General features: G+C 41.6%; 1 protein-coding gene across 1 annotated transcript in view; it reads left to right on the forward strand.

The window, feature by feature from the left end:
* Nucleotides 1-23,250, forward strand: part of LOC110081351 (uncharacterized) — a 64,982-nt gene that overhangs the window by 24,267 nt on the left and 17,465 nt on the right. The window contains exons 17-23 of the mRNA XM_078378729.1: nt 2,173-2,277; nt 3,746-3,814; nt 6,699-6,803; nt 12,415-12,477; nt 12,732-12,836; nt 14,095-14,166; nt 22,653-22,737. Coding sequence (XP_078234855.1) covers nt 2,173-2,277; nt 3,746-3,814; nt 6,699-6,803; nt 12,415-12,477; nt 12,732-12,836; nt 14,095-14,166; nt 22,653-22,737 — 604 coding nt within the window. The remainder of the gene's footprint in view (nt 1-2,172; nt 2,278-3,745; nt 3,815-6,698; nt 6,804-12,414; nt 12,478-12,731; nt 12,837-14,094; nt 14,167-22,652; nt 22,738-23,250) is intronic.

The following is a 23,250-nucleotide window of genomic DNA, read 5'->3' on the forward strand; positions in this document are numbered from 1 at the left end:
TTGTTAAGGATCCCTACCTCTTTCCCCTCCCCCCCCTGCTAAGTTTGAATTTTGAGGCAATTCAGTTTGGATTCTTCATCTTTCTTCAGTACAAGGGTCATAGCCCAATTTATTCACCAATGATTACTTCAGTCTTTCAGTTGGGGGTGGGGGGAGTGACCAGTCATCTGTTTCTTAGTGGCATATCTAGTTGGCTCTTGGTCTTGGAGTATATTTTGTACTAACCAATTAAGAGCATCTAAGCATGTACAAAACATTTTCTTTCTCTTGTGTATAGTGCCAATCAAAACTGTAGCTGTGGACAATTTCTTGATCAGCACAACACACAAAGGAAAGATTTTAAAAAAACAATCTAAATGATGCAGTGCATCAGTGATGGACTAGCACAGGTAAAAATAATAAAAGTCAGCAAGCCTTAACGAAGAGCTTAACTCTAAAAGCTAGCTTTAGAAACCTCTTTATACACAAGTGGGATACAAAACAATAGTTTTGTTTGTTAACAACCACAACCACAAAAACAAAATGTCCCCTCAAATAATAATGCGCCCTCAAGTCAATTCTGACTTAGGGCAGCCCTTTTTTCAGGGTTTTTGAGGTAAACAGTAGTCAAAAGTGGTTTACTAGACTACACAGGCTGGTTCATTTAACAATGAGCTGCTTTTAAAGAACGTTAAAAATCTACATTCTTTAAAAGCAGCTTATTATTTTAATGCAGGTTTAAATTCCCTTTATGTGCCAAAGGCCATTTGAAACCAAGCCCCCAATGAGGGATAGAGTCAGCTTAACGTTCCTTGGGAGAAACTTCTAAAATGCCATTTGATTGCTCGCACCAGGCATCCTGCATCAGGAAGCACCTCCCAGAAGTTTTTCTTCTCTTTTGAGAAGAGATGTGTTTATGTTCACTTTAAGGAACTTCCAGATGCTTCTTAAGCAGCCGTCCCCTATACAGTGACAGAAATAACCTGTACTTTGCTGCCCTTTGGGGTGAATCATGGTTTACAGCTGTAGAGAGAGAGATGTTCTCCAGCCACAGTCTACTTCTAGGCCACAGAGTGACTCTACCCAGTGAGGCAGGACACTACTTTCTTTTAACCTAATAAGGCTGTAAGCATTTTGTTGGCCTGAACAACATTTCAGCCTTGATCTACTCTGCCCAGCTATCTTGTAAACAATGGATGAAGGGTGCTCACAAAAGCAAGGGCCCTTGTTTGAATGCTCTGCAACCAAAACTGCTCATACTTACTCTGAGGAATATATTGTTTGCCTTGGTCCTAGGAACTGAGAACTCTCCGTTACCCAGTGAGTAGAAACATATTTTGAAGCTGGGCCAGGAAAAGGGCAGTGATATCCCAACAGGGTATCTTTTGCCACTAGAAACCTGAATGATCAATCCTAGTATTCCTGCTGCTTCTTGGTACATTTCATGGACATTTGTAGGAATTTTGTACACACTTTTTCCTACACTTGCATTTTGAAAAACGTTCTTCTCAATTAATGCATGTTTATATCCATTTACTAAAGCATGTTGGTGCACATTTTTCAAAGGCACACATGTGGACTTGTATGCATTTGTGTTCATATACTTTGAGAAGTATACTCTGCCAAATACTCTGCCATGCGTTGTTCCTTCTGAATGACAGAAAAGAGAATACAGTTACTTTTACTAAAAGACAATGAATGGGATTACACTTGTTTTCTAAAAATTCATTATTATATACAGTATTTCTTTGGGGCCTTCCGTGGCGCTCTCTACCTTGCCCTGGGGTTCCTCAGGGTGACGTTTGTGGGGCCTGGGGAAGAAGAAATGGCAGAGGGTGTTTTCATTTTCTGAATGAGCTTTGCAAACATCCCAATCAAATGCTTACAAAGAGTTGAGTCCTTGCACGCATTCCCTTGGCAAACTCACAAATCATTGAGTCTTTAAAGGTGAGCAGCAGGATAATCCGAAGTCCATTATTTGCGGTTCTTGCACTTGCCTGATGCTTCTTACGCCAGCAGCTTTCCTTCCTTTGTTACTTCCTGTCAGCTCTTTTAAGTTAGTGATGGTCCAGTATCTGGATGTCCAGGTACTACAATGGTGATGGGACTTCATCATGAAGTCCTGAGCCAGTGTTGCATATTTCTTTCTCCTTTCAATGAATCGTTTTGGGGCAATACTGCTCTCTCTTACAGAGAAGAAGGTTGATATTGACTGCTTGGATGAGATCTTGGATGAAATGGGGATCTGTTTAACCAACAAGCAGCTGTATGAGGCATTGAAATATGCTCCAATGGATGGTGGGTTTCTTTGTTTGTATATTGTTGTTCAAAGCTATTGTTCAAAGTGTAATGTTTGGCCACATGGGGCTTGCACTGCTTCAGCGAGAGAATTCTTAGGTTCTTACAAAACTTGTGACTAAACTATTTGTGCTGTAGTTGTACAGAAACACCTGTCAGAATGAACCAGACAGCCCTTACAAGAAAAGAAAACAATCTGTGCGTACCTCAAAATCTATATTGTTTGTAATTAAATCACAAAAACAGAAGAGCAACCTCTGGGAAGACTTGTAATATAAAGGCCCCCAAATCCATCACAAATCCTCGGGGGGATTTTACCACCTCTCCCCAGCACTGAAATTCATTTAAGGGCTTAACCAGACAGCCATTCGGAGTGGGCTTTTGCAAACTACCATATTTTTCCATGTATAAGACAACCCCCTAATTTTAACCCTTGCTGAAGGTGGAGGAGAAGACAACGGGCAGCTGTGAGGTGCTCCTAGACTGATCCTCCACCTACTGCTGGTGCCTCTGCAGCTGGATTGCTTCCTCCAATGCTACTCGCGGATTCCCTTCGGGCAGGGGACAAGGCGGCGATGTGAGCTGGGGGTGAGCCCTGGCAGTGGCGCTGGAGGAGGCGATCAGACCGGTGGAGGCAGCAGTCAATGGGCAGCCATGAGAGGCAGCCGAGCACAGCTGCTCCTCTACCTCTGCTTCCACCTCCACCTGTGTATAAAACAACCCTCATTTTTTTCTTTTAATGATTTTAGGGGAAAGTGTCATTTTACACAGGGAAAAATACGGTAAATAAGGTTGCTTAATATAGGGTGGAGATCCGGTGTGCCACTTGGTGCAATCCCTGAATCCACATACCTCAAACTACCCTACTTGGCCCACCTCTCTTAAGAAAAGGAAAAGAAAGGGGAATCCCCCCTCCTTGCCCCCTCTTGTCTCCTCCTGATTCCTGGAGGAAGCCTTCAATTTTTAAAATGATTTTCTAAAAGGTATGTTGTGCCCTAATTGTCTTTTTTTTAAAAAAAAAAAACTTGCTTCCTCCCTCTGCCCATGGAGGAAAAGAGGAAGGAAGTTTTTTACTTTCCTAATTTTTCAATAATATTAAGTGGTTAAGCTGTCCATTTAAGCCACTAATGATATTGGGAAATTGAAGCCAGATCAGAAATTACAACAGCAAGTTCTACTTTGATATGATCTCAGTGACTGCACATCCTGGAAACAGACCAAAACAGAGTGATCCTACTCATACCTAAAAAAGAGTAACCCCCAACAGGGACCCAGAAAGGTGTGGGTAAGAACACTCGGGGGATGGGCTGTATTTCTCTAGCAATACATCATCTGATTATTGGCAAAATGAGCAAACCAGCCTTTCCCCACAATGGATGCCAAATGCCTGTGTCAACCCCCCCCCCCCCAAGTTGAATCCAGTTCTGACCTGCCTTTGTATTTCTCATGATCTGTTTGTTTCATGTAGCCGATGGGAAAGTGGATCTGGAAGCATTTAAGAGAGGTGCAAGTGCTGTCTTGATAAGTGAAAAAACTGGTGAGATGAACCATAATATTGGAAAATGGATGAGGATAGTACAGTTGTATTGAGAACTGTTATTAAAATGTCTGAGCCTTTATTTTGTGTATAGGGACATTGCAGTTAATAAATACCGGTAAATCAAGCACTTGTTTAAATGCCAAGGACCTCACCCTGAAGTCCGGGAATGGGAATCTAATTCCTCTGGTCCAGTCAACACTTTGCAAAGTGTTCCACCTGACTTTCCCTAAACACATTTTTTCCCTTTAACAAAACCACTAGATGCTGGAATCAGGCACTTGGAAAAGGTGAAATGGCATGAATATTTAACATTTTGTATGCAAGTTGCTTTTCATTTTAACATTTCTTCCACCAGGCTCTTTTTCCAAAAGCAGAGTAAGATACAGACATTTTATATTTTTACTCTTGTAAAAGCAACATACCTGTATAAGGTTTTGAGCAGAGCTTGGAAATCTGTTTATTTTTTTTTAAATGATATTTTTAAAAAGAAAAAGAAGAAAGCCAGTCTAGTCCTGGTATTCCAGGATAGATGATGCCTTTATTAAACCACTAAAAGACCACAAACCTAAGCTAGCTTTTCACTTTGTAGAGGTCTTCATCAGGCTGGCCACCACAGAGCCACAAGTGTTGCAGAAGAAACATAAAATTTTCAGAAATCCAGGCCAAATATATGTGCAAAGCTCTTTAACAAAAAGCAAATTTCAAAATGGCGTAAGAGTGTGAGTTTCAGATTTCACCTCTTGCAGTGTGGATCAGAATCTCTCTCTCTCAATCTTGTGAAGGCAAATGGTTGCCAGCCATTCAGCATCCCCTTCATGGCAATGGACGAAACTACACCTCTAACCTGAGTCTGTAGCCCCCATGTTGAAACTTCCTTTTAACAAAGGAGTTATGTGGTTGCCAGCCTGATGAAGACCTGTACAGGGTTAAATGCTAGATTATGTGGTGAATGTTAATGGTCTAATAAAGGTATAACCCATCCTTCCCTTAAAAGAATAAATATAATTTGAAATAGTGTCCTCTAAAGACATATATAATAGTGTTGTTCAATACTGCTCAGTTAAGGATGGCTTCAGCCTGTCATTCATTATATTTGTTCTTTTGAAAAAGAAATCTAAAGCTTTTATTTTAAGAAGGAAAACAGCTGACAGGGAAATAATTAAACTCACATTCCTTACTCTGCCTCTCCTTCTTCCTTTCCTGACTGCATATTTCAGAGACTGCTGATTTTCTTTTTAAAGAATTGCAGGGATAGATAAAACAGAACTCAGTGTGATAGTTCGTTTCTCATTCACTATGCCAGCATATTGTTTCATCAGAGGAAATTTCTGCTGTGCTGTAGTGCCTCTACCAATGGGTAGGAGTGCAGATTCCCGGAAACCGGAAGTCAAGTGACACAAATGACCAGTTAGCTTTCACATTGTGCTGTAAAGCTGCTTGGCTCCATATTCACAACAGATCTGCTCAGTAGAGATGGAGTCAAACCACCAAAAGGTGTTTTGTCATGGTTTCTGGGTCATCAAGGTTGACAACCAATGACCCACAAAGCAAAAAAGCAAAGCATGCTGCTTATATACCGCCCCATAGCGCTTCAAGCACTCTCTGGGCGGTTTACAAATTAATTATGCAGGCTACACAAATTTCCCATGGGATTTCTGACAAAGCACAAATCAGTTTTTTAAGACAGCCTGTGGCTGTCTAAAAAAATTAAAAAGCTGACCCTCCCGCCCCTTCCTGCTCCCCCACTCCCTTCCCTCTGCCCTCCTTTGTCTCCCTACCTTGTCATGCTGCTGGAACTGCCAGAATGGAAGCTAGGCTTATGGAATGGAAATCGTTGTTCTGGCCGACTAGGCTGCTCTCTCTGACGCTGGGCACGCTGAACAGCTGATTGGCATGAGCAGAGTCAGAGAGAGCAGGCTAGCCAGCCAGAACGGTGGTTTCCATTCCAGCAACCTAGCTTCTGTTCCACCACCAGCAGGGGCAGGGGTGGCAGGACAAAGTAGAGAGATAATGAGGGGCAGTGGGAAAGGGGCAGGGGCAGGCTGTGGGGGCAGAGAGACCGGGCTTGCCAAACAGCTGTTTAGTGCACCCATAGGCAGAGAGAATGAACTAGGCTGCCAGAACGGCCATCCCAGCAGCCTAGCTTGCTTTATGGGCTCAACTAGGGACAAATGGAAAGAGCAAATATTGTCACTTCGCATTTGTCAGGGTCTTCAGAATTGACGAATACAAAGTGATGAATATTGCACAAATCAGCAGTATCTGACAAATATCACAATTCTTTTTTTATTCATCTCCATGTCTAGTATGGAGCTTCTCTCAGAGATCTTGTTCTCACTTGTGTGGCTGGATGCCACTTGCCTACAGAATGTGGACCTTGGTGGGGGAAAAAAGCCAAAAAATTAAATACTGCATATTAAAATATTTCCATTTTATTCGAGGTTGGATAAATCAACTTGTGGTGATGTCTTACAGCTTGAAATAATAGAATCATAGAATAATTGAGTTGGAAGGGGCCTATAAGGCCATCTACTCCAAACCCCTGCCCAATGCAGGAACCCAAATCAAAGCAGATCTGACAAAGAATATAGATTTAAACTTTGTCTCAAATTTACCCTTGTTGTCTTTCCTTGTGAAGTGCTAATTAATGTCATCACAATTATATGACTCTGACATCCCTTTGTAGTGAGACTCTCAGGAAATCAGAAATGAGATGGGGGATAAGCAGTAGGAGGGGCACTGTGGAAAAGGTATTGAAATGAGCATAGAACAATATGGCGGGAAAGCAAAGGGAGAACACCCTGGAATTAACAATAAAACGGATGAATATTAATTGATACTCCATGCTTACTTGTTGTTTCCTCCATACTTTCTCTTCAAGGGAAGAAGGTGGATGTCAGCAAATTGGACTCAATCTTGACTTGCATGGGGCTTCACTTAACTCAAGAGGAGGTGCAGGAGGCTCTCGGGAAAACAACACTGAATAGTGAGTGTGTGTCAGCAGTCTCATTTTTGTTGTTGGATTCTTTGTTTGTTGTTTCTTGTTTGCTTGCTTGCTTGTTTAGCTTATAGATTGCCAGACTTAGTGAGTTTATATAATTAGGCAAAGCATGCCACCGACTAAAATATATATATATTTAAATCAGAAAACATAACACCACAAACTAAAACAGAAAAGACAAAGATTGACTCCTGATAAATGAAATCAAACCAAACTGCATGAAACATAACAAGCAAAATATACACTACTATAATAAAAATAATCAATAACCATAGTTATAAATATAACATACAGGTCTCACCAATTAGCTTAAGATATTGCCAAAGACCTCCTTAAACAGCTCTGCCTTCAATAATCTTCTAAAGATCGCTAGGAAAGGGGGTGCTCTCTAATTTCTGATGGAAGTTTTTTCCACTGCAATCAGGTTCCTGGAATGCTTTATTTGCCACTAGTTGCTCACACTTAGGTACAAACTCCACATTACAGTATAGTACTTTCTCTCTGTGTGTGTATATGTTGATGGCATTGTTCTTTTTAACCAAAGGGAACCTAAGTAGCCTACAGGTGTGAATGGTGGAAGGATCTGGGGAAAGAAGCTGACTAACCTTTCTCTCTGGTCATTTTCAAATCAAAATTACCTTTTCCAGGCTGGCTTTTAATAAAAGAAAAAAAAGGGGGGGGAGGTATCTCCATAATGGCCTCGTATCTTTGTCCTACAGTCGAAAAACAATTTAAACAGGCTACCGTTCAGCTTTTTAAAAAATCTGTAATCAGCCACTCGCCATCTGCCCTGTTTCTATTCCAAAACAGCCTGCGAGGCTATGAGAAATAATTTCTAAATTCTGCTTAATGCACAGGATGCTTCCCGATAGATGGCTTCCAAATGAATGATATTGTACAGTTATTGTGTTGTGGTGAATAGAAAAGAAAGAGATAGAAGCGGTGGGAAAACATGGAGCAGTTACTAATGGAAAATTCTGTCATGTAGAATAAAATTCTACAGGCTGGTCCAAGACATTTTGCAGCCTGAGATGGACTATCATATACTGTCTCCCACACATCCAAGCGTGAGTATATTACCCAAGGCCAACCAAACTATTTTTGGACACAAGAAAAGACATCCTGTGAGACTTTCTCCCTATCTCTGTCAGCAAGCATATAACAATAACAAGTAACTAACAATTTTGTGCCTTTTTGTAACACCCCAGATCTGCTACCTGAGGCAGCTGCTACACTGTACCAAACAGTAGAACTGGTCTAGCAGTTGTATGAGGCAAACCTCATCTGGAAGCAGCTGTAATTTGGGTCATTGTTGTTGGAGAAAAATCTGTCCTTTTGAATATGAAATGCCCAGATGCCTTTATTATGTTTCTCAGGTCACATCCAGACAAGCATACAGTATAAAGCAAAAAAGCATGCTGCTTATGTACCACCCCATAGTGCTTAAAGCACTCTCTGGACGATTTACAAGTTAATTATGCCGGCTACACATTGCCCCCCACCCTGCCCCCAGCAAGCTGGGTATTCATTTTACTGACTTTGGAACGATGGAAAGCTAAGTGAACCTCAAGATGGCTACTTGGGACCGAATCCTGGGTTGTGAGCAGAGTTTGGCTGCAGGACAGCAGTTTAATCACTGTGCCACAAGGCTCACTATATGATTTGCTTTGGTTTTGTTTGGTTCGAATCAAATTATGGTGTCCACACAAATTTTGATTTACAACAATTTATCCCACCCCTTTTTAGAGCTGTCCTACTCCTTTTTGATACAGTGCTTTGTCTACAGGGAGTGCTCTTAATTATCCTCTTCTATGGCCCATGCAGATGGTTAGTTCCCCTCAGACAGAGTTGTGGGCGGTGTTAACAGAGGTGTCAACCGTGTGACATATGTAGTGGATTGTGGCATTGAAAAGGGAGGGGGAGATGCAGGAATTGCCAATGATAAACACTGCTTTTTCTTGTTAAGGAAAGGATACCTCTACTTCTGCCTCATGTCCCCACTTTCTACCTGCTGGCTGTGAGCTGATGTTGTGCCCAGTTGCTTAGAGAGAAGTAAAAAAAGGGAAATGACTTTTCAGAGAAATGATGACAGCGGCAGTGCCTGGCAATGAGCAGCTGCTGAAAACTTTTTCTCCTCTTTCATGCCATCCAGCCAGCCCCCACTTCCCCCTTGCTTGCTTGCTTGCTTGCAATTTGCACAAACAGGCCAGGGAGAGGGAGAGAGAGGTGGTGGAGGAGGGAGTGCTGAGACTCGTTTTGCTTTTGACTTGGACTGATCTTTGCTAAAAGCAAACAACTTTTAATTTTGCTCCTGCAATTGACATTGCCACCTGTTTTCCTTTCCATTTTCTATATCTTGGCAATCATGATATCCTTGAGGAATCCAAGTAGCATTAGGGTGTATGCTCAAACCCGTGCTCAGATCATGCCAATGCAATCCTCATGCAACCCTTCCTCCCAGAGGACTGGGTACTGCATAAGACTGAAGCCTCAGTGAGCAAACATGGCTTACACTTTCACTATTCCCCCATGGCAACTAAAATCAATTGTTTATGCTGGGATGAAAATCCAAACCACACTTACCCTCCCAACCTCGGAATAAAATGTGAGACAGTGATATGGGTTAAATACAGGGCCACACTTTCTTAATATACAATCAGATCCGAATTTCTAGCATTCTTTTTCAAAAAGAAGGGGGCCTGCTGTAGTGTGGAAACAATTAAATGGTGGGATTAATGAAAGGGTGAATCCCCGGCCCCAGGTTCCAGCGATCTTAAGGACAGCAGGAACCCAGACGGCCACTAATCAACACCCCCAGACCGCAAGCCCTCTTTAATCGAGGGCTGTTGGTCCCGAAGTGGCCCCACGGCCGGAGTCAAGCGACCAAGCACCCAGCCAGCTCAAGCCTCCTGACGCTGGGTGACTGCTGCCTCTGATCACGGTAGCGGGGGACCCCCAGGAGGTCTCTCAGGGCTTCCCCTCCACCATCGGAGACCTCCTGGGGGGTCCCCTTCCACCGCGATTGGCACCTTCAGGCTTTTCCCAGGGAGTATATATTTTATATATATTATTATTATATGACTGTGGTTGTCATATATTATATTATATTATTGTATAATAGAGCAATCAATGAATTGAAAACCCACTGTATACAGCTCCTTCAGTGCCAATTGTAAATGCTCCAAGCTTATTAATTGAATCAAAAATATTAAACATCCAACTGAATGCATGCCAATCTATGGATTAATTATTCAGTTAATAAAGGTTTGCTTATCCAAACAACCCAATAGCAATCTCAAATAAATTAATTGAGCTAATAAATTAATTGAGCTAATAAATTAATTGACCAATTAAGTTGCCCAATTAATCCCACAATAGTAATCTTTATATCAATAAATGCTGCTATCTTATTGTGTGATAATCAATTTATTATCTATTCTATTATTAGTATTGTTTATCAATTTATTTATTTCAGTTACCTATATTTGAATGTATTTAAATTTTATATATTAAATTATATCGATCGATCGATCGATCTATATTTATATTTAAAAATTATAAAAGTTATTTAAAAATATATCTATGAACGTTAACCAGTAGCAGTGGTAACAGATGGATAAAGTTAGAATGCTGGCCAAAGAAAGCCAAGCAAAATTAAAGTGTCGGCGAAACAAAGCTGAGGCAGAAACAAAAGGGTGTGTGTGTAAAATTTGGCAGGAAATTCAAATATGGGCCGAGAACAAAGCCACCAACCAAGCAAACAGAGCCACGTAAAACCAGAATCGCATCCTAAACCCCCTCCTTTTAGTCCCCTGCCTTACCACCACTCCTTTATAATGCTACTGGTAGTTTAGCTGCTAAATCTGTGTTCCAAACCACAACCACAGTCATATAACCGCCAAGCTGGAACTCCGGTTTGTTTTAGTTTTCACTGGAGTACCCTTGCGCCCGAATACAGCGGCACGAAAGCTACGTCGCCGCTTTCCCTTACGAAGTAGGGACTCCAAACACCAGGACTGCACAATCCGAACCAAATAGCACAAGTAACTAAACAGATTATAATAAACCAGAAACAATGATAAAGAAGAGATTGGTAAACTCAGCTGCTGGAGAGAGCCAGTGCTGCCCTCCCGTCCTAAAGTTCAAGCGCCCGACAGCAAAAGGCAGACCTCCGTGGCCTCAAAACCGTAGTGTCCAGAGTTTTGTAAGAACCATTGTGCTCCTGGGCGGCCTACCAAAAATGCAGCCATGCTCCTTTCAACTACACCCCTTCTCACTGGGGTGTCTGGAAAGAAGAAGGTGATCCTAGAGGGGAAAGCTCCTTAAGTAGCTGGCTTTCCCCTCCTACTCGTGATTCACAAGGCAATAATCCGTCTCGTGATATCCCAGGTGGTGGGCAAAAGCCAGCTACGCTGTTCGAGGTCCGAGGCCCCTCCAGTGGCTGGAGCCAACGATGCATGATTTCCAGCTGATTCTTGATTAGGGAATGTTCTCTCCCTGAAAGCAAACAAGCAAGCAAACAAACAAACAAGCAACAAACAAACTGACTTGTCCATGTTCGGATTCAAATATGGTATCTTATTTTTAACAGAGCTTTTTCCCATGAGGATCTGAAAGTCTATGCCATCCTGGGTGGGATGAGAGAAATGTTGGAGAACACCCCTCTTTTCATCTACTCTACCATTTTAAATTTTTTAAAATATATTTTCCTATCGATGCAGCACTATTCTAGATAAATGAGACAGAGGTGCATTGCTGTTTCACTATGTCACTTACTTTATGTAACAAAATAAGGAAAGTCACTCTGGCTGACTGAATTATGGTTGTGGGGAAAAGTGGGGAAGGTGGCAGGAAGGGGAGTGTCTTTAATTGAAAGGGGGGAAAATTGGAGTGATCCAAATATCTGCTTGGACCTTTCTCACAGAAGAAGAAACATTGATCAGTGTGAATGAAAGATAAACTAGATCACACTAAAAATAAGAAACTTTTAGGTGAGAACCAGACCACTCCAGCTTCCCCCGTCTGAATGTGCCCTCAGTCAGTATAGTAGGGGACATCAACTCTGCCCATTAGTTATTCTGGATTGCTAGGCTGAACAGTGGTGATAAGACTTCCTGAGTTATTGAGCTACAGTGGACCCTTGACTTACAGAGGGCTTGACTTTCAGACTTTTTGAGTTACAGACTTCTCTGGCCGCAAAATTTAGGTTTGACTTGCAGCCTGAGAATTGACTTACAGACCAGAAAAAAACCAAAATGGAACAAAAACGGCCTGTTACGGGATTAATCGGTTTTCAATGCACTGTAGGTCAATGGAGACTTGACCTACAGACTTTTTGACTTGAGAACCGCCTTCCAATACGGATTAAGTTCTCAAGTCAAGACCCCACTGTAGTCAGCTGTTGAAGTGAGTAGAAGAGATTTCATCTGGATAAGGGAAATGAATGGCATCGTCTTGAAAGGAACTAGCAACAGTGAGATAATTTTCTTCTTAGGGGTTGGTGTGGTAGATTTTTGAGAGATGTGGGAATTTAGTAGGATGTAAGAATCTCTGATGGCCATCTCTGTCATCTCGTTTCTCTGTTTTTGTCTTACAGAGGATGGGACTGTGAATCTAAAAGATTTCATGTGGGCCGTACAGGGCCTCTCCAGTATTCAAGGTGAGTTTTTACATTCATGGCGGAAATAGGGAGGGAGGAGAATCAGACTCCTAGTCCTACCTAACTATAGGCTCATTGAAGGAACTTCAACATTTTGTAATCAGACTTAGCATTTGTCATTTATAAAATGGGAAATAATTATTCTTGTGGGGCAAAATGAAGCAGCTGATGAGATTATTTATGTACATTTAATGCAACAAGTATATATTTGTGCTCGAATCACACTTACCCGGCATTATTGTCTTTTATTAAAGACAAACAAATAGATATTAAGAATTTGGAATCTCTCCTGAGTGGCATGGGGATCTATTTAACTCAAGAGGAGCTGCAGGATGCACTGAAGTTAACAAAGTATAATGGTGAGTGTCGTCCATAGTATTATCTTTTTCATTTATCTTGGATTACCTGCCCCTCTAAAATGTCACATCTGTACATTGATTTCTATCTTTCAGCCACAGCCTAGTTGGTATTTCTGGTACATCTGTCAAACATTTTGAATAGGATGTTGAAGTTTCAAGTCAAGTCTTTCTCAAGGCTAACCCCTGCTTTAATAGAATTATTGTTATTTCAGGAAATATGTCAACAGTGAATGGGAAACTTACAGTAGGTGGCATTTACTGCATAGTTTCTGCCAGGGCAGAAGAATAGCATGACCAAACATACTCCGGCCTGTGCTGACTTCATTTTTAAAAGGCCTCTCTCATCTGGATTGTTAGGCTGTCTGTCCTATCTGCTAGACATTGATAAAAACATTTAGGTATAAACAAGTATTAAGAAAGTGGCTCATCAGTCTTTAGCTGAGTGGAGGGCATATTACCTACCTTTGTTTCAAACCGGTGCTGCCTGAAAATAGTTTGAATGCTTATTTGAAATTACAGTGGTGCCTCGCTTAACGAGTGCCTCGCTGAGCGATGAAATCGCTTAACGAGGCACTCTGGGCCATCGCTGGAGCATTCGCTCAGCGATGGCCCCTATGGGGTTTTTTCGCTTTGCGAAGATCGCTAAGCGATTCGCTTAGCGATCTTCGCATAACGAAGCCGGGGAGAACAGCTGATCGGCGGTTCCAAAATGGCCGCCGGAAGGTCCGCGCCGCATTTTCGCACCCTGCCCTCGCTTAACGAGGGCGCGAAAATGGCGGCGCTATGAAGAAACATCGCTGAACGGTGAGTTTTCAAGCCATAGGAACGCATTGAACAAAGTTCAATGCGTTTCTATGGCTTTTTTTATTCCGTTTAGCGATGTTTCGCTATAGCAAAGGTTAATCCGGAACGGATTAACCTCGCTATGCGAGGCACCACTGTAGTTTAAATGGCAGATAAGGTTTCATTTCAGCTTTAAAAAACTCTGTTTTAAGATGTCTTTTTATTGCTTTATTGTGTGTCTCAAGGCTACTGTTGGTGGGATGAAAATGCAATTCATCATTAGGTTTGTGAATAATACTGTAATGAAATTCTTTACTTGGGGATCCCTAGTAATCTTTGTTCCCTGTCTCAAAGTATGTCATTCTGGATTGTGCTGTTTTCCTACAGTTATGCTTTAGGGCTTCAAGTGCTCTGGCCTCTTTCATCTAATTTCTTTCTCTTTCTCTTTTCTCTTTTTTACTTTTTTGCCTTCCAGAGGATGGGACAGTGAACTTGAAAGACTTCATAAATTCTTGCAATGCCACCCTAACTCCCTCCAGCACTAAGGGTAAGTGTGAACTTTTGAAGGTAGAAATAAGGAAGCAGTCAGCTGGAAAAAAGGGCGGTTAACAGGCCTCCCTCCAGTTTTTGGAAGCCTCAAAGGAGCATAATCCCTCCTTGAAATTACCTCCATATATTCATTATTGCTAGTGCCTGCTGGTGCTCATCATTACTATCACCTGTTTGATTGCCTGAGACTTTTCTGCCTCTACTCTGAGCAAGAACATTTGGGAATACAGTACCTTTGAAGGAGGTTGATCAGGCTGCTAGTACGACAATGCCCTAGCAATTTACAGTACCTCTGCCCAATTTCTGTCTACAGTGAAGGCATCTATTAGTCCTGGGATCTTCCCCACCTCAGAGTAGTCCCAGAGGATGCTCTTGTCTTCCTTTTGTTGGTAGAAACCCAGACTGACCGACTGCTGTCCTGGAAGCTGCTTGCTTCTTTAGGCTTAACTAGTCCCACCAAGCACTGAGGACAGGATGGAGGAAAGCCAGCCTGCTTCCATCTGATGTAGCAATAGCGTTTGTATTTCTCAGCTATAGAGAAGTCTCATAGTCAATTATAGAGATGTCTCATGATGAGACACAATGGTAATGTACTGTATTAGTAAATGTTGAACTGAACTGGTAAATTATGTAAGTTGAAACAGTGTAGAGATATCCTGCACTAACAACTTAATTGGCTTCCTAGTGATGGCTATAAAGTGAGCTGTTATAAGTGGAACCTGACTTTACTATTGGTGTTGATGTGAAAAGTACATAAAGGTTTGATGCCTGGTGAATTCTTAAGTTTCCGTTCTACCTGCTCTCCTTGCCCCTTTCCTGCTTTCTATTTCTGAACCCTGTTGATGTCTCTTTCTTTGCCCATCCCTCTTTCACTGTCTTGCTTGCTTTTTCCATCCCCCTCTGCTAACTTATCAATTTCTCCATCTGTCCTGCATTATCTTCCTTGCTCCTTCTCTTCCAATCTGTTACTTCTGTCATCTGTTTATTCTGTTATAACTTCCTGCCGTTAGTGTGCTGGTCACAGAGGTTGTACAAGTGAGTTTTGGACGGCGCACTAGGTAACACTGGAGCAGCTGTAAAAGTGTGATCGTAAAAGGAGCCACCACAACTCAGAGGTCTAGTGTAGGTTTTTGCTAACACAAGAAAGGATGAAGTGGGAAATGAAAGTGAAAAATAAAAGTGTTTGTTGTAATTCATATTCACAGTGTGAATGAGATGTGCACTATAATAATAATGTATGTTCTCTGTGCATAATTTACTATATTTCCTGGCAGAATTCAAGTGAATGCATATCTGAGCACATATACGTACATATGCATACATGTGAGAAAGACAGAGAATTCTTTTTTTTTTTTAAAGCAAATTAGGAGAAAACAAATGATACAAGTAGAGCTAACTGGGCAAAGGATACAATAAGTATCACTAGCTAAAATACATAGATATGCACAAAGTAGGCAAAATTTACCTCTAAAATAAGCAAATCAAAAAGGCAAAGAGGGGATTAGTCAAATAGCTAATGGAATCAGTTAGCAAGGGAAAAAAGGTAGAAATTGCTCAGATTAATATAATTTTAGAACTGCAGAGCTGGAAGGGGCCCTGTGAATCACTGAATCCAGCTCCCCCTGTCAAGGAGCCACAGGGGGGGAATTGTACCCCCAACTTTTGGCTCCTCAGCCAGATGCCTAATCTTAGAATATTGTACATGCAACACAGTTACGTTCTTAGAGGTCTTTCACTCATATTTCTAATAATGTTTCTGAACCTGGTAAAAGACAGAGTCTATGAGATAACTGAATATATACGGTAACTTCCGTTACTTCACACGATTCCTGTCCCCCAAGCACTGTGATTGAAGAGTGTGATGAGATATTTGTCTCACTCGACACTGGAATTGTCAATAAGCAAAGTGAGATCACCTTCCTATCCTTCACCTGGTCAGTCTGAAGCATTGCTCTTTCACCTTGCCCTGGAGCCAAATCCGGCCATTGTTCTTTGATTAAGCCCTCAAACAAATTGGTCCAATTCAGGCCTATTTGTTTAAAAGCAAAGCAAAGCAAAAGTGTGCTGCTTATATACCGCCCCATAGTGCTTCAAACACTCTCTGGGCGGTTTACAGGTTAGTTATGCAGGCTACGCATCCCCCCCCCCCCCGTGAGCTGGGTACTCATTTTACCGACATCGGAAGGATAGAAGGCTGAGTCAACCTTGAGCCGGCTACCTGGGATTGAACCCCTGGTTATGAGCACAGTTTTGGCTGCAGTACAGCCGTTTAACCACTGCGCCACAAGGATTATGTCTTTGTGCAGCCCAAGTTAAAACATTTCTCAACTATTCCTTAGTTCTTTGAGATAGCTGACTCAATCAAACTAAGCCCTTCAAGCAAGAAGATGTAATTTCTCCAGGATCATTGGTAGTGGTCCATGGCATATCAGTCTCCTCTCTGGAGTGAACCTCACTCCACACAAGCCATCTTTGTGTCATTCTAGGGGAGGATAATGAAATAGAAGCACAAGAATCTGTCAGTTATTTCCGAGCTGATGGTGTGCCTCTCTTGCTGGCTGGACAAGATCCAGCTGACACTACTAGTCAAGTGGTAATAATAGAACCATAGAATCATAGAATCATAGAATAGTGAAAATGGAAGGGGCCCATAAATTCACTGAGTCCAACCCACTACTCAGTGCAAGAATACAAATCAAAGGGTATCTGCTAGGTGGTTGTCAACATTTCTCTTGAATGCCTCCAGTGTTGGAGCACTCACCACCTCTCAAGGCAATTGGTTCTGTTGCCATACTGCTCCTAACAGATTTCACCTGGAATCTGGCTTCCTGTAACTTTACCCCATTGTTGTGTGTCCTACACTCTGGTATGATCGAGAACAGACCCTGCTCCTCCTCTGTATTACAGCTTTCCAAGTATTTGAAAAGTGCTATCATACCTCCATCGTGACCTTCTTTGTTTTCTAGGAGGGATGGTATTCTCTCACCTTTTTTATTTTTCTCTGGGGTTGACATACAATGAGCTACATGTCTACCTCTTAGAAAGTATACCAGATTGTCCCCTTCATGGTGTGTTGGAACTTGTTAATCTCATAAAAGTCAGAAGGGTACAGTCTCTTAAAATGGAGGTTCTGTTTCTAGCAATCAAGAAGAAATGACTAGATCGGTGCTTGTACATTTCTCCTATACAGTGGGGTCTTGACTTAAGAACGGCCCGAGTTAAGAACATTTTGACTTACAAACCACTCTCATAGGAAAATATTGACTTGACTTACATACTTAGATTTGAGTTAAGAACTGAAAAAAACCCACGTGGGAGGCAGGGAAAGTGCGAAATGTGAACTTTCAGTTAACTGTTGGCCAGTGAAAAGGGTGCCTGTCTGCTTCCTCACTCCTCCCAGCGTTTAGAGAGTGGATTGGCAGACAGTCTTCGGACTGTCTGGTACTGTACTGCCTGGACTGTATTTTCCCTGCCTTCCCTGAACCTTTCTTGACCTAAGAAAAAAAGAAACAAAATATCCCCCTCTAGTGGTTGAAGGCAGAATAGCAGCTTCCCATTAGTTTCTATGGACGGAAAAGAGCAGATACGGATCAAATGGTTTTCAATGCATTCCTATGGGAAATGCAGATTTGACCTGAGAACTTTTTGACTTGAGAACCGCCTTCCAATACAGATTAAGTTCTCAAGTCAAGACCCCACTGTAATTTATCCAAGGTCTTGAAAGACCTATACAAGATTATTCTTGTCCTCCATGTTACTCATCTTGGATGGTGTTTTACTTGCCTGTGCATTTCCTGTGCCAGACCCCACTCATCCAAAGCAATCTTCATTACTGCTTGGAATTTGTCTTCCAGAGTAGTGCTTCCTGCTCTCTCTCCATCATGCACAGCCTGCTTACCATGCCATCTCTGGGGTCCACTTTCACAGGACTAAAGAGCTTGCTCCTTTTGAGGTCCTCCCTATTACCAAGGTTACTGGTTGTCTGGGGTACATAGTATAAGTCACAATGTCTTGACATCAAAGAGCATTTTAAGTTTTAAAGCCTACAGGATAAAACCAGTGGATCTGAACAATCACTGTCTTGTGTTAAGTACTTGGTATGTAAAACAAGCTTTTTAGCTATTGCTTTCTGTGTTTTCGCCATTTGCTCTGAAATTTGAGATGTGTGCTGTTCTTCCAGGAGGGGGATAGGGAACCAAGAGGGGAAGGGAAAATGCAGGGGATATATTAGGGTCTCAGAATGAGAAAAACACTCTCAGAAATAGAGATCTGCCCCTTGATACTGCTGGACTTCTGGAACTCAGTCTAATTGTTCATCCCTTCTACAACAGAACCATTGGCAGAATGGAATGTAAGTCAATATTTTATGAAAGTCCCACTCTGCTTGGACTAACAATTGGATTTAGGTGATACTTGTCGGAAAGGGACTGTTCGTATTTGAATTATAACAAATAGAGATGGAGATATTTGTATTCATATACAAATACCCCCATCACAACTGGCCCTAATTAGGGTCCGGCCCCCCATTATCGGACTGTCCACTCATGCATCCTGCCATGGTGTAGGTCTCGCTCACATTGCCAATGGCACCCGGAGTTCCACTCTCTTCCTGCTCAGCTGGCCACTCCAGGCAGAGGGTGGGAGAACAAGTCTTCCCACATGGCTGCTAAGTGGCCATCCGAGCAGGAAGAGAAGGAAGCTCCAGGTGCCATTGGCGGTACCAATGGGACTGGCACCACGGCAGGATACATGGATGGACAGTCCTGTCCTGGGGGCCACACCCTCATTAGGGTCAGCTAAGACAGGGGTATTCATATTTGTATATGATACGAATATCCCCATCTGTGATAGCAAATCATAAAGTGAAAACTGGAATAAGTCTGTGACCAAAGGTTGTTGGTTTGAAAGTTAACTCTATCAAACTAAGGGGTTGGCTAGACAGCTAAATTGGAAGAGGCTGAATCAGGATAAATAGGATCACTTAAGGTGATGTAAAGGTATGGCATGCCATTTGATGTGATTCTTGCATCCACATGCCATTCATACCTCAAGTGGCCCTATATGGCCTGCCTTCCTTTAAAGGGAAGGAAAAAAAGAAAATGTAAACAACAGAAAAAATCCACTTCCTTACCCCCTCCTGTTTTCTCCTCCTTCCAGGAGGAAGCTTTCTTTCTTTTTTTAAAATTAATTTTGAAATATGTAGAAGTACTAAAGGAAAACTGCAGAAAAAGAAAAAATTGTACATTTCATATATATCAGGGACAACGAACAGGCCATTTACATAGTTTATATAGCCCTCTATTTTAACATCTATACTACAGTATACATATTATTCTAAACAGTGCCATGTTTTTAGAATGTGAACTCTACTAGTTTTACATAGTTTTTTTGCAAAGTTGGTTCTATACCCCTTCTAATTAATTATAATAGTCAAAATAGTTTTCCCACTTTTTTCAATTTCTCTAATTGACCTTCTGTGTACATAATTTGTGAGTTTTGCCATTGTGACATATTCAAGTATTTTATCTCTCCAATCTTCTTTTGTTGGCCATGTCTCCATTTTCCACTTTGCTGCCATTGCTACCCTAGCTGCTATCAACATGTAATTGAAAAGTTCTTGTGAAGATTTTCCCAAATTATCTGGTGTTATTGCCAAGATTATGGTCTCTGTTTTCATTTCAAATTCAAATTTGAGGATCTTTTCCATTTCAGAATGAATGTCTTAAGGAAGATTTTTTTTTTTCCTTTCCAAAAGCACTGCCCTTGGAAAAAAACAAAAATAATAAAATTTGCATCCTCTGCTCCTCTTACACAAAGGGAGCAGAGCACATTTTTAATTTCCAATATTGTTAAGTGGCTAAGCTCTCTGCTGAAGCCACTTAATAATACTGGGAAACTGAAAATGAATGAGAAATTGAAATCAGCAAGACATGCACTTTGGTTTGATCCCAGCAATCACACATGCTGGAATTGAGCCAAGACAGAGTGATCATACCTGTACCTAAAAATGCATAACTGCTGACAGGAAGCTAGAAAGGTGCTGGTAGGAATGCTCTGGGGATTGGCTCATTCATGCTGGCTATTATGTCATATGATCACCGGGAAAGCAAGCCTGTCCCCAGAGCAGACCAAACAGCAGGACAAATCCTCATATAGTCACACACTAAGTAAGACTTGTTTCAAGTCTAATACAATTAAGAGAGCATTAATGTGAATTATGCCACTATGACAGTATATCACATAGAAATCAAATAATATAGGAGGGAGCTATATCTTGCTGGCAATGCACTTTGTCCCGTCTGTTCTCTTACCCCAGTATGTTCTGGTTCCAGCACTGAAAAGGCAAGAGGAAATATATTCTTAGCTTTTCTCTTAGATTTACTGCTACCAACATTGCAATTCCAGCTTCTTCTCATGAGGAGAAAGCAAACTCTTTTCCACTGTCCTTGTGAGACAGTCAATACCACATTATGGCTGTTTCTAGTTGCACTTTGGGTAGCAGAAGTATCGAACAGGCATCGGATGGTGGGGGGTGGGGGGATCTGACTCCTGAACAAGGGGCTCCAACAAGTTGATTGTGCCAACTGCTCTAGTCTCATGATGGCCCTGGATCAAGGAGGATCTGCATATAGCCATGAAGTTCTCTGAATGGGCCTCAAGGATCTTTGTATGTGTTGAGGAAGGTTGGGGTGGATCCAGCATTCCCGCTTCTCCTGAAAAAAAGAGAAGTAGAGTGGTACCTCGACTTACGAACTTAATCCGTATTGGAACGGCGTTCGTACATTGAAAAGTTTGTAAGTCAAGTCAAGATTTCCCATAGGAATGCACTGAAAACCATTTAATCAGTTCAGGCTGTTTTTCGTTTGTATGTCGAGGTGCTGTTTGTAGGTAGAGGCATTAGTTCCCATAGGAACTAATGCAAAGCCGGTTAATCCGTACTCTACCACTAGGGGGTGAATTTTTTTTATTTTTTCTTCTTTAGACCTAAGATGAACTTAGGTCAAAAAAAGGGCAGGAAAGGGTTTTTTCATTTTTTTTGTTTGTAAGTCAAGGCTCCGTTAGCAAGCTGAAGCGACTTTTTGCGAACGGAGCCATTCTTAACTCGAATCGTTTGCAAGTGGAGATGTTCATAAGTCAAGGTACCAGTATACAGTCAATGGAATGTGAATCCTCTGCTTTACTGTCCTATGAAAAGGGCTAGAAGTGGTGTCTAACCTTGGCCCTCCAGCTGTTCTTAGACTACAGCTCCCAGAAGACTTCACCACCACCTCTGCTGCCAGGATTTCTGGGAGTTGAAGTCCAAGGAGGGCCAAGGTTGAACACCACTGGGCTAGAGTGGTCGAAATGACCAGATAGGCGGGGTATAAATGGGATAGATAGATAGATAGATAGATAGATAGATAGATAGATAGATAGATAGATAGATAGATAGATAGATAGATAGATAGATAGATAGATAGATAGATAGATAGATAGATAGATAGATAGATAGATAGATAGATAGATAGATAGATAGATAGATAGATAGATAGATAGATAGATTCTCAGCTAAGATTGTGGAAAACATATCAGCTTGATCACATTCAGTTCTGAAGGTAAAGGCAAAGTGACGGAACCAAAAATAGTAAAATTCCACCTTCAAGGCTTTACTTGCCAGTAATTAAGCCTTAGGAGCAACATTTCAAGTGTCTGGAGTAGGAAAATACTAGGTGACCTGCTCCCCAATGACGGGGATGTGTGAAAGGGAATATGGCCTTGAGGGGAGCCCAGGAGGTTTGACTGGAATCCCAGGAAGCTCTAAGCCTTAGCTGTTTGAACCAGGCAGGGAAGAAAAGTAGCACAGGTGATAGAAAGTGATAGAAAGGCATATATAAAACAAGCCAGGCTGTCCCACTGTCTCTCATTTGGCTCTTACTCATTGTCATAATACAAACTTCATTCAGTATTTGTGTTTGTGCATCAGTGTGTCTGTTACTTCACTTTATATATGTCTTATAGAAGTGGGCTGTGGCAGTGCCCAGTTCTACAGGACATATATAAAGTGAAGAAAGAGACACACTGATGCACAAAGAGTTTGCACAATCAGTGTACAACTTTCATGGCTTTCAGGAAAGGTGCAGGTAGGACAATGGAACCAGGAATCTCTAACAAGGAATAATCTCTAACCTCTCAGAATTACTGTTCCCAAGGTTCTTTGAGCAAAACTATAACAAATACATTTCACTTAATTTCATTTTGTTGTATAGCTTTTTGCCACCTTTCCCCCTACTTTAACTAAGCATCCAAAGTTGTGGGTAAAGCCTGGAAAAATTACATGGCTGTGCTGGTGGAGGGGATGGCCTGTGTTCATGTAATGGAGAGACAGCCTTAGCCCAGACACCAGAGAAACAGTGCTGAAGGGTTCTAGAGCAGGCATGCTAATAGTCTTGTGTATGTTGCCATCTACCATTGATGCATTGTGTATAATTGTTTGTTTTTCAATAGGAAGATACCCAAGTAAAATGTCTGATAGAAAGACAGTGAAGTTTCCCAGGGTCACAGAGAAGCACCGTCCACTAATACCAGGCAGGTCAGTAGGATCCGATTGCACTTGATTTCCTCATCTTGTATTTACCTCCTCACCCAACATTGCAGGTCTTTTAGACTTTGACAACTGCCAAAAGAGGCTTGTAGGGATCCTTTGGTGCTGGGGTGGGGTGTCAGCCCTCCCTTGTGTTTATAGTGCACTGAATGCAACATTTTAATTCCGTTAAATAACAACCCATCTTAGTATTGGTGAATATGTCTATACAGTATATCACAGATTATTTCAATGAGCTGTGTGTTTTGGCATGGCTATGTTCTATCAAGGTTAAGTCAGGAAATTAGTCTGGGTGGAAAATAATTCTCAGATGTTGGAATGACTATTGGATTGCTGGCACTGTCTTATCTCTCTAGGGGAACCCAGATAGTCTCTCTCTCTCTCTCTCTCTCTTTTTTATTTATTTACTTTTTTGTCATCCCTACTATCATCAATTTGCCAGATGTTCTGGTTGTAAGAGTCTACGCTTGTCTAGTGACAAGTCATTCCAAATCGTACCAC

Source organism: Pogona vitticeps, chromosome 6, assembly GCF_051106095.1.
Source record: "Pogona vitticeps strain Pit_001003342236 chromosome 6, PviZW2.1, whole genome shotgun sequence".
Classification (NCBI taxonomy): Eukaryota; Metazoa; Chordata; class Lepidosauria; order Squamata; family Agamidae; genus Pogona; species Pogona vitticeps.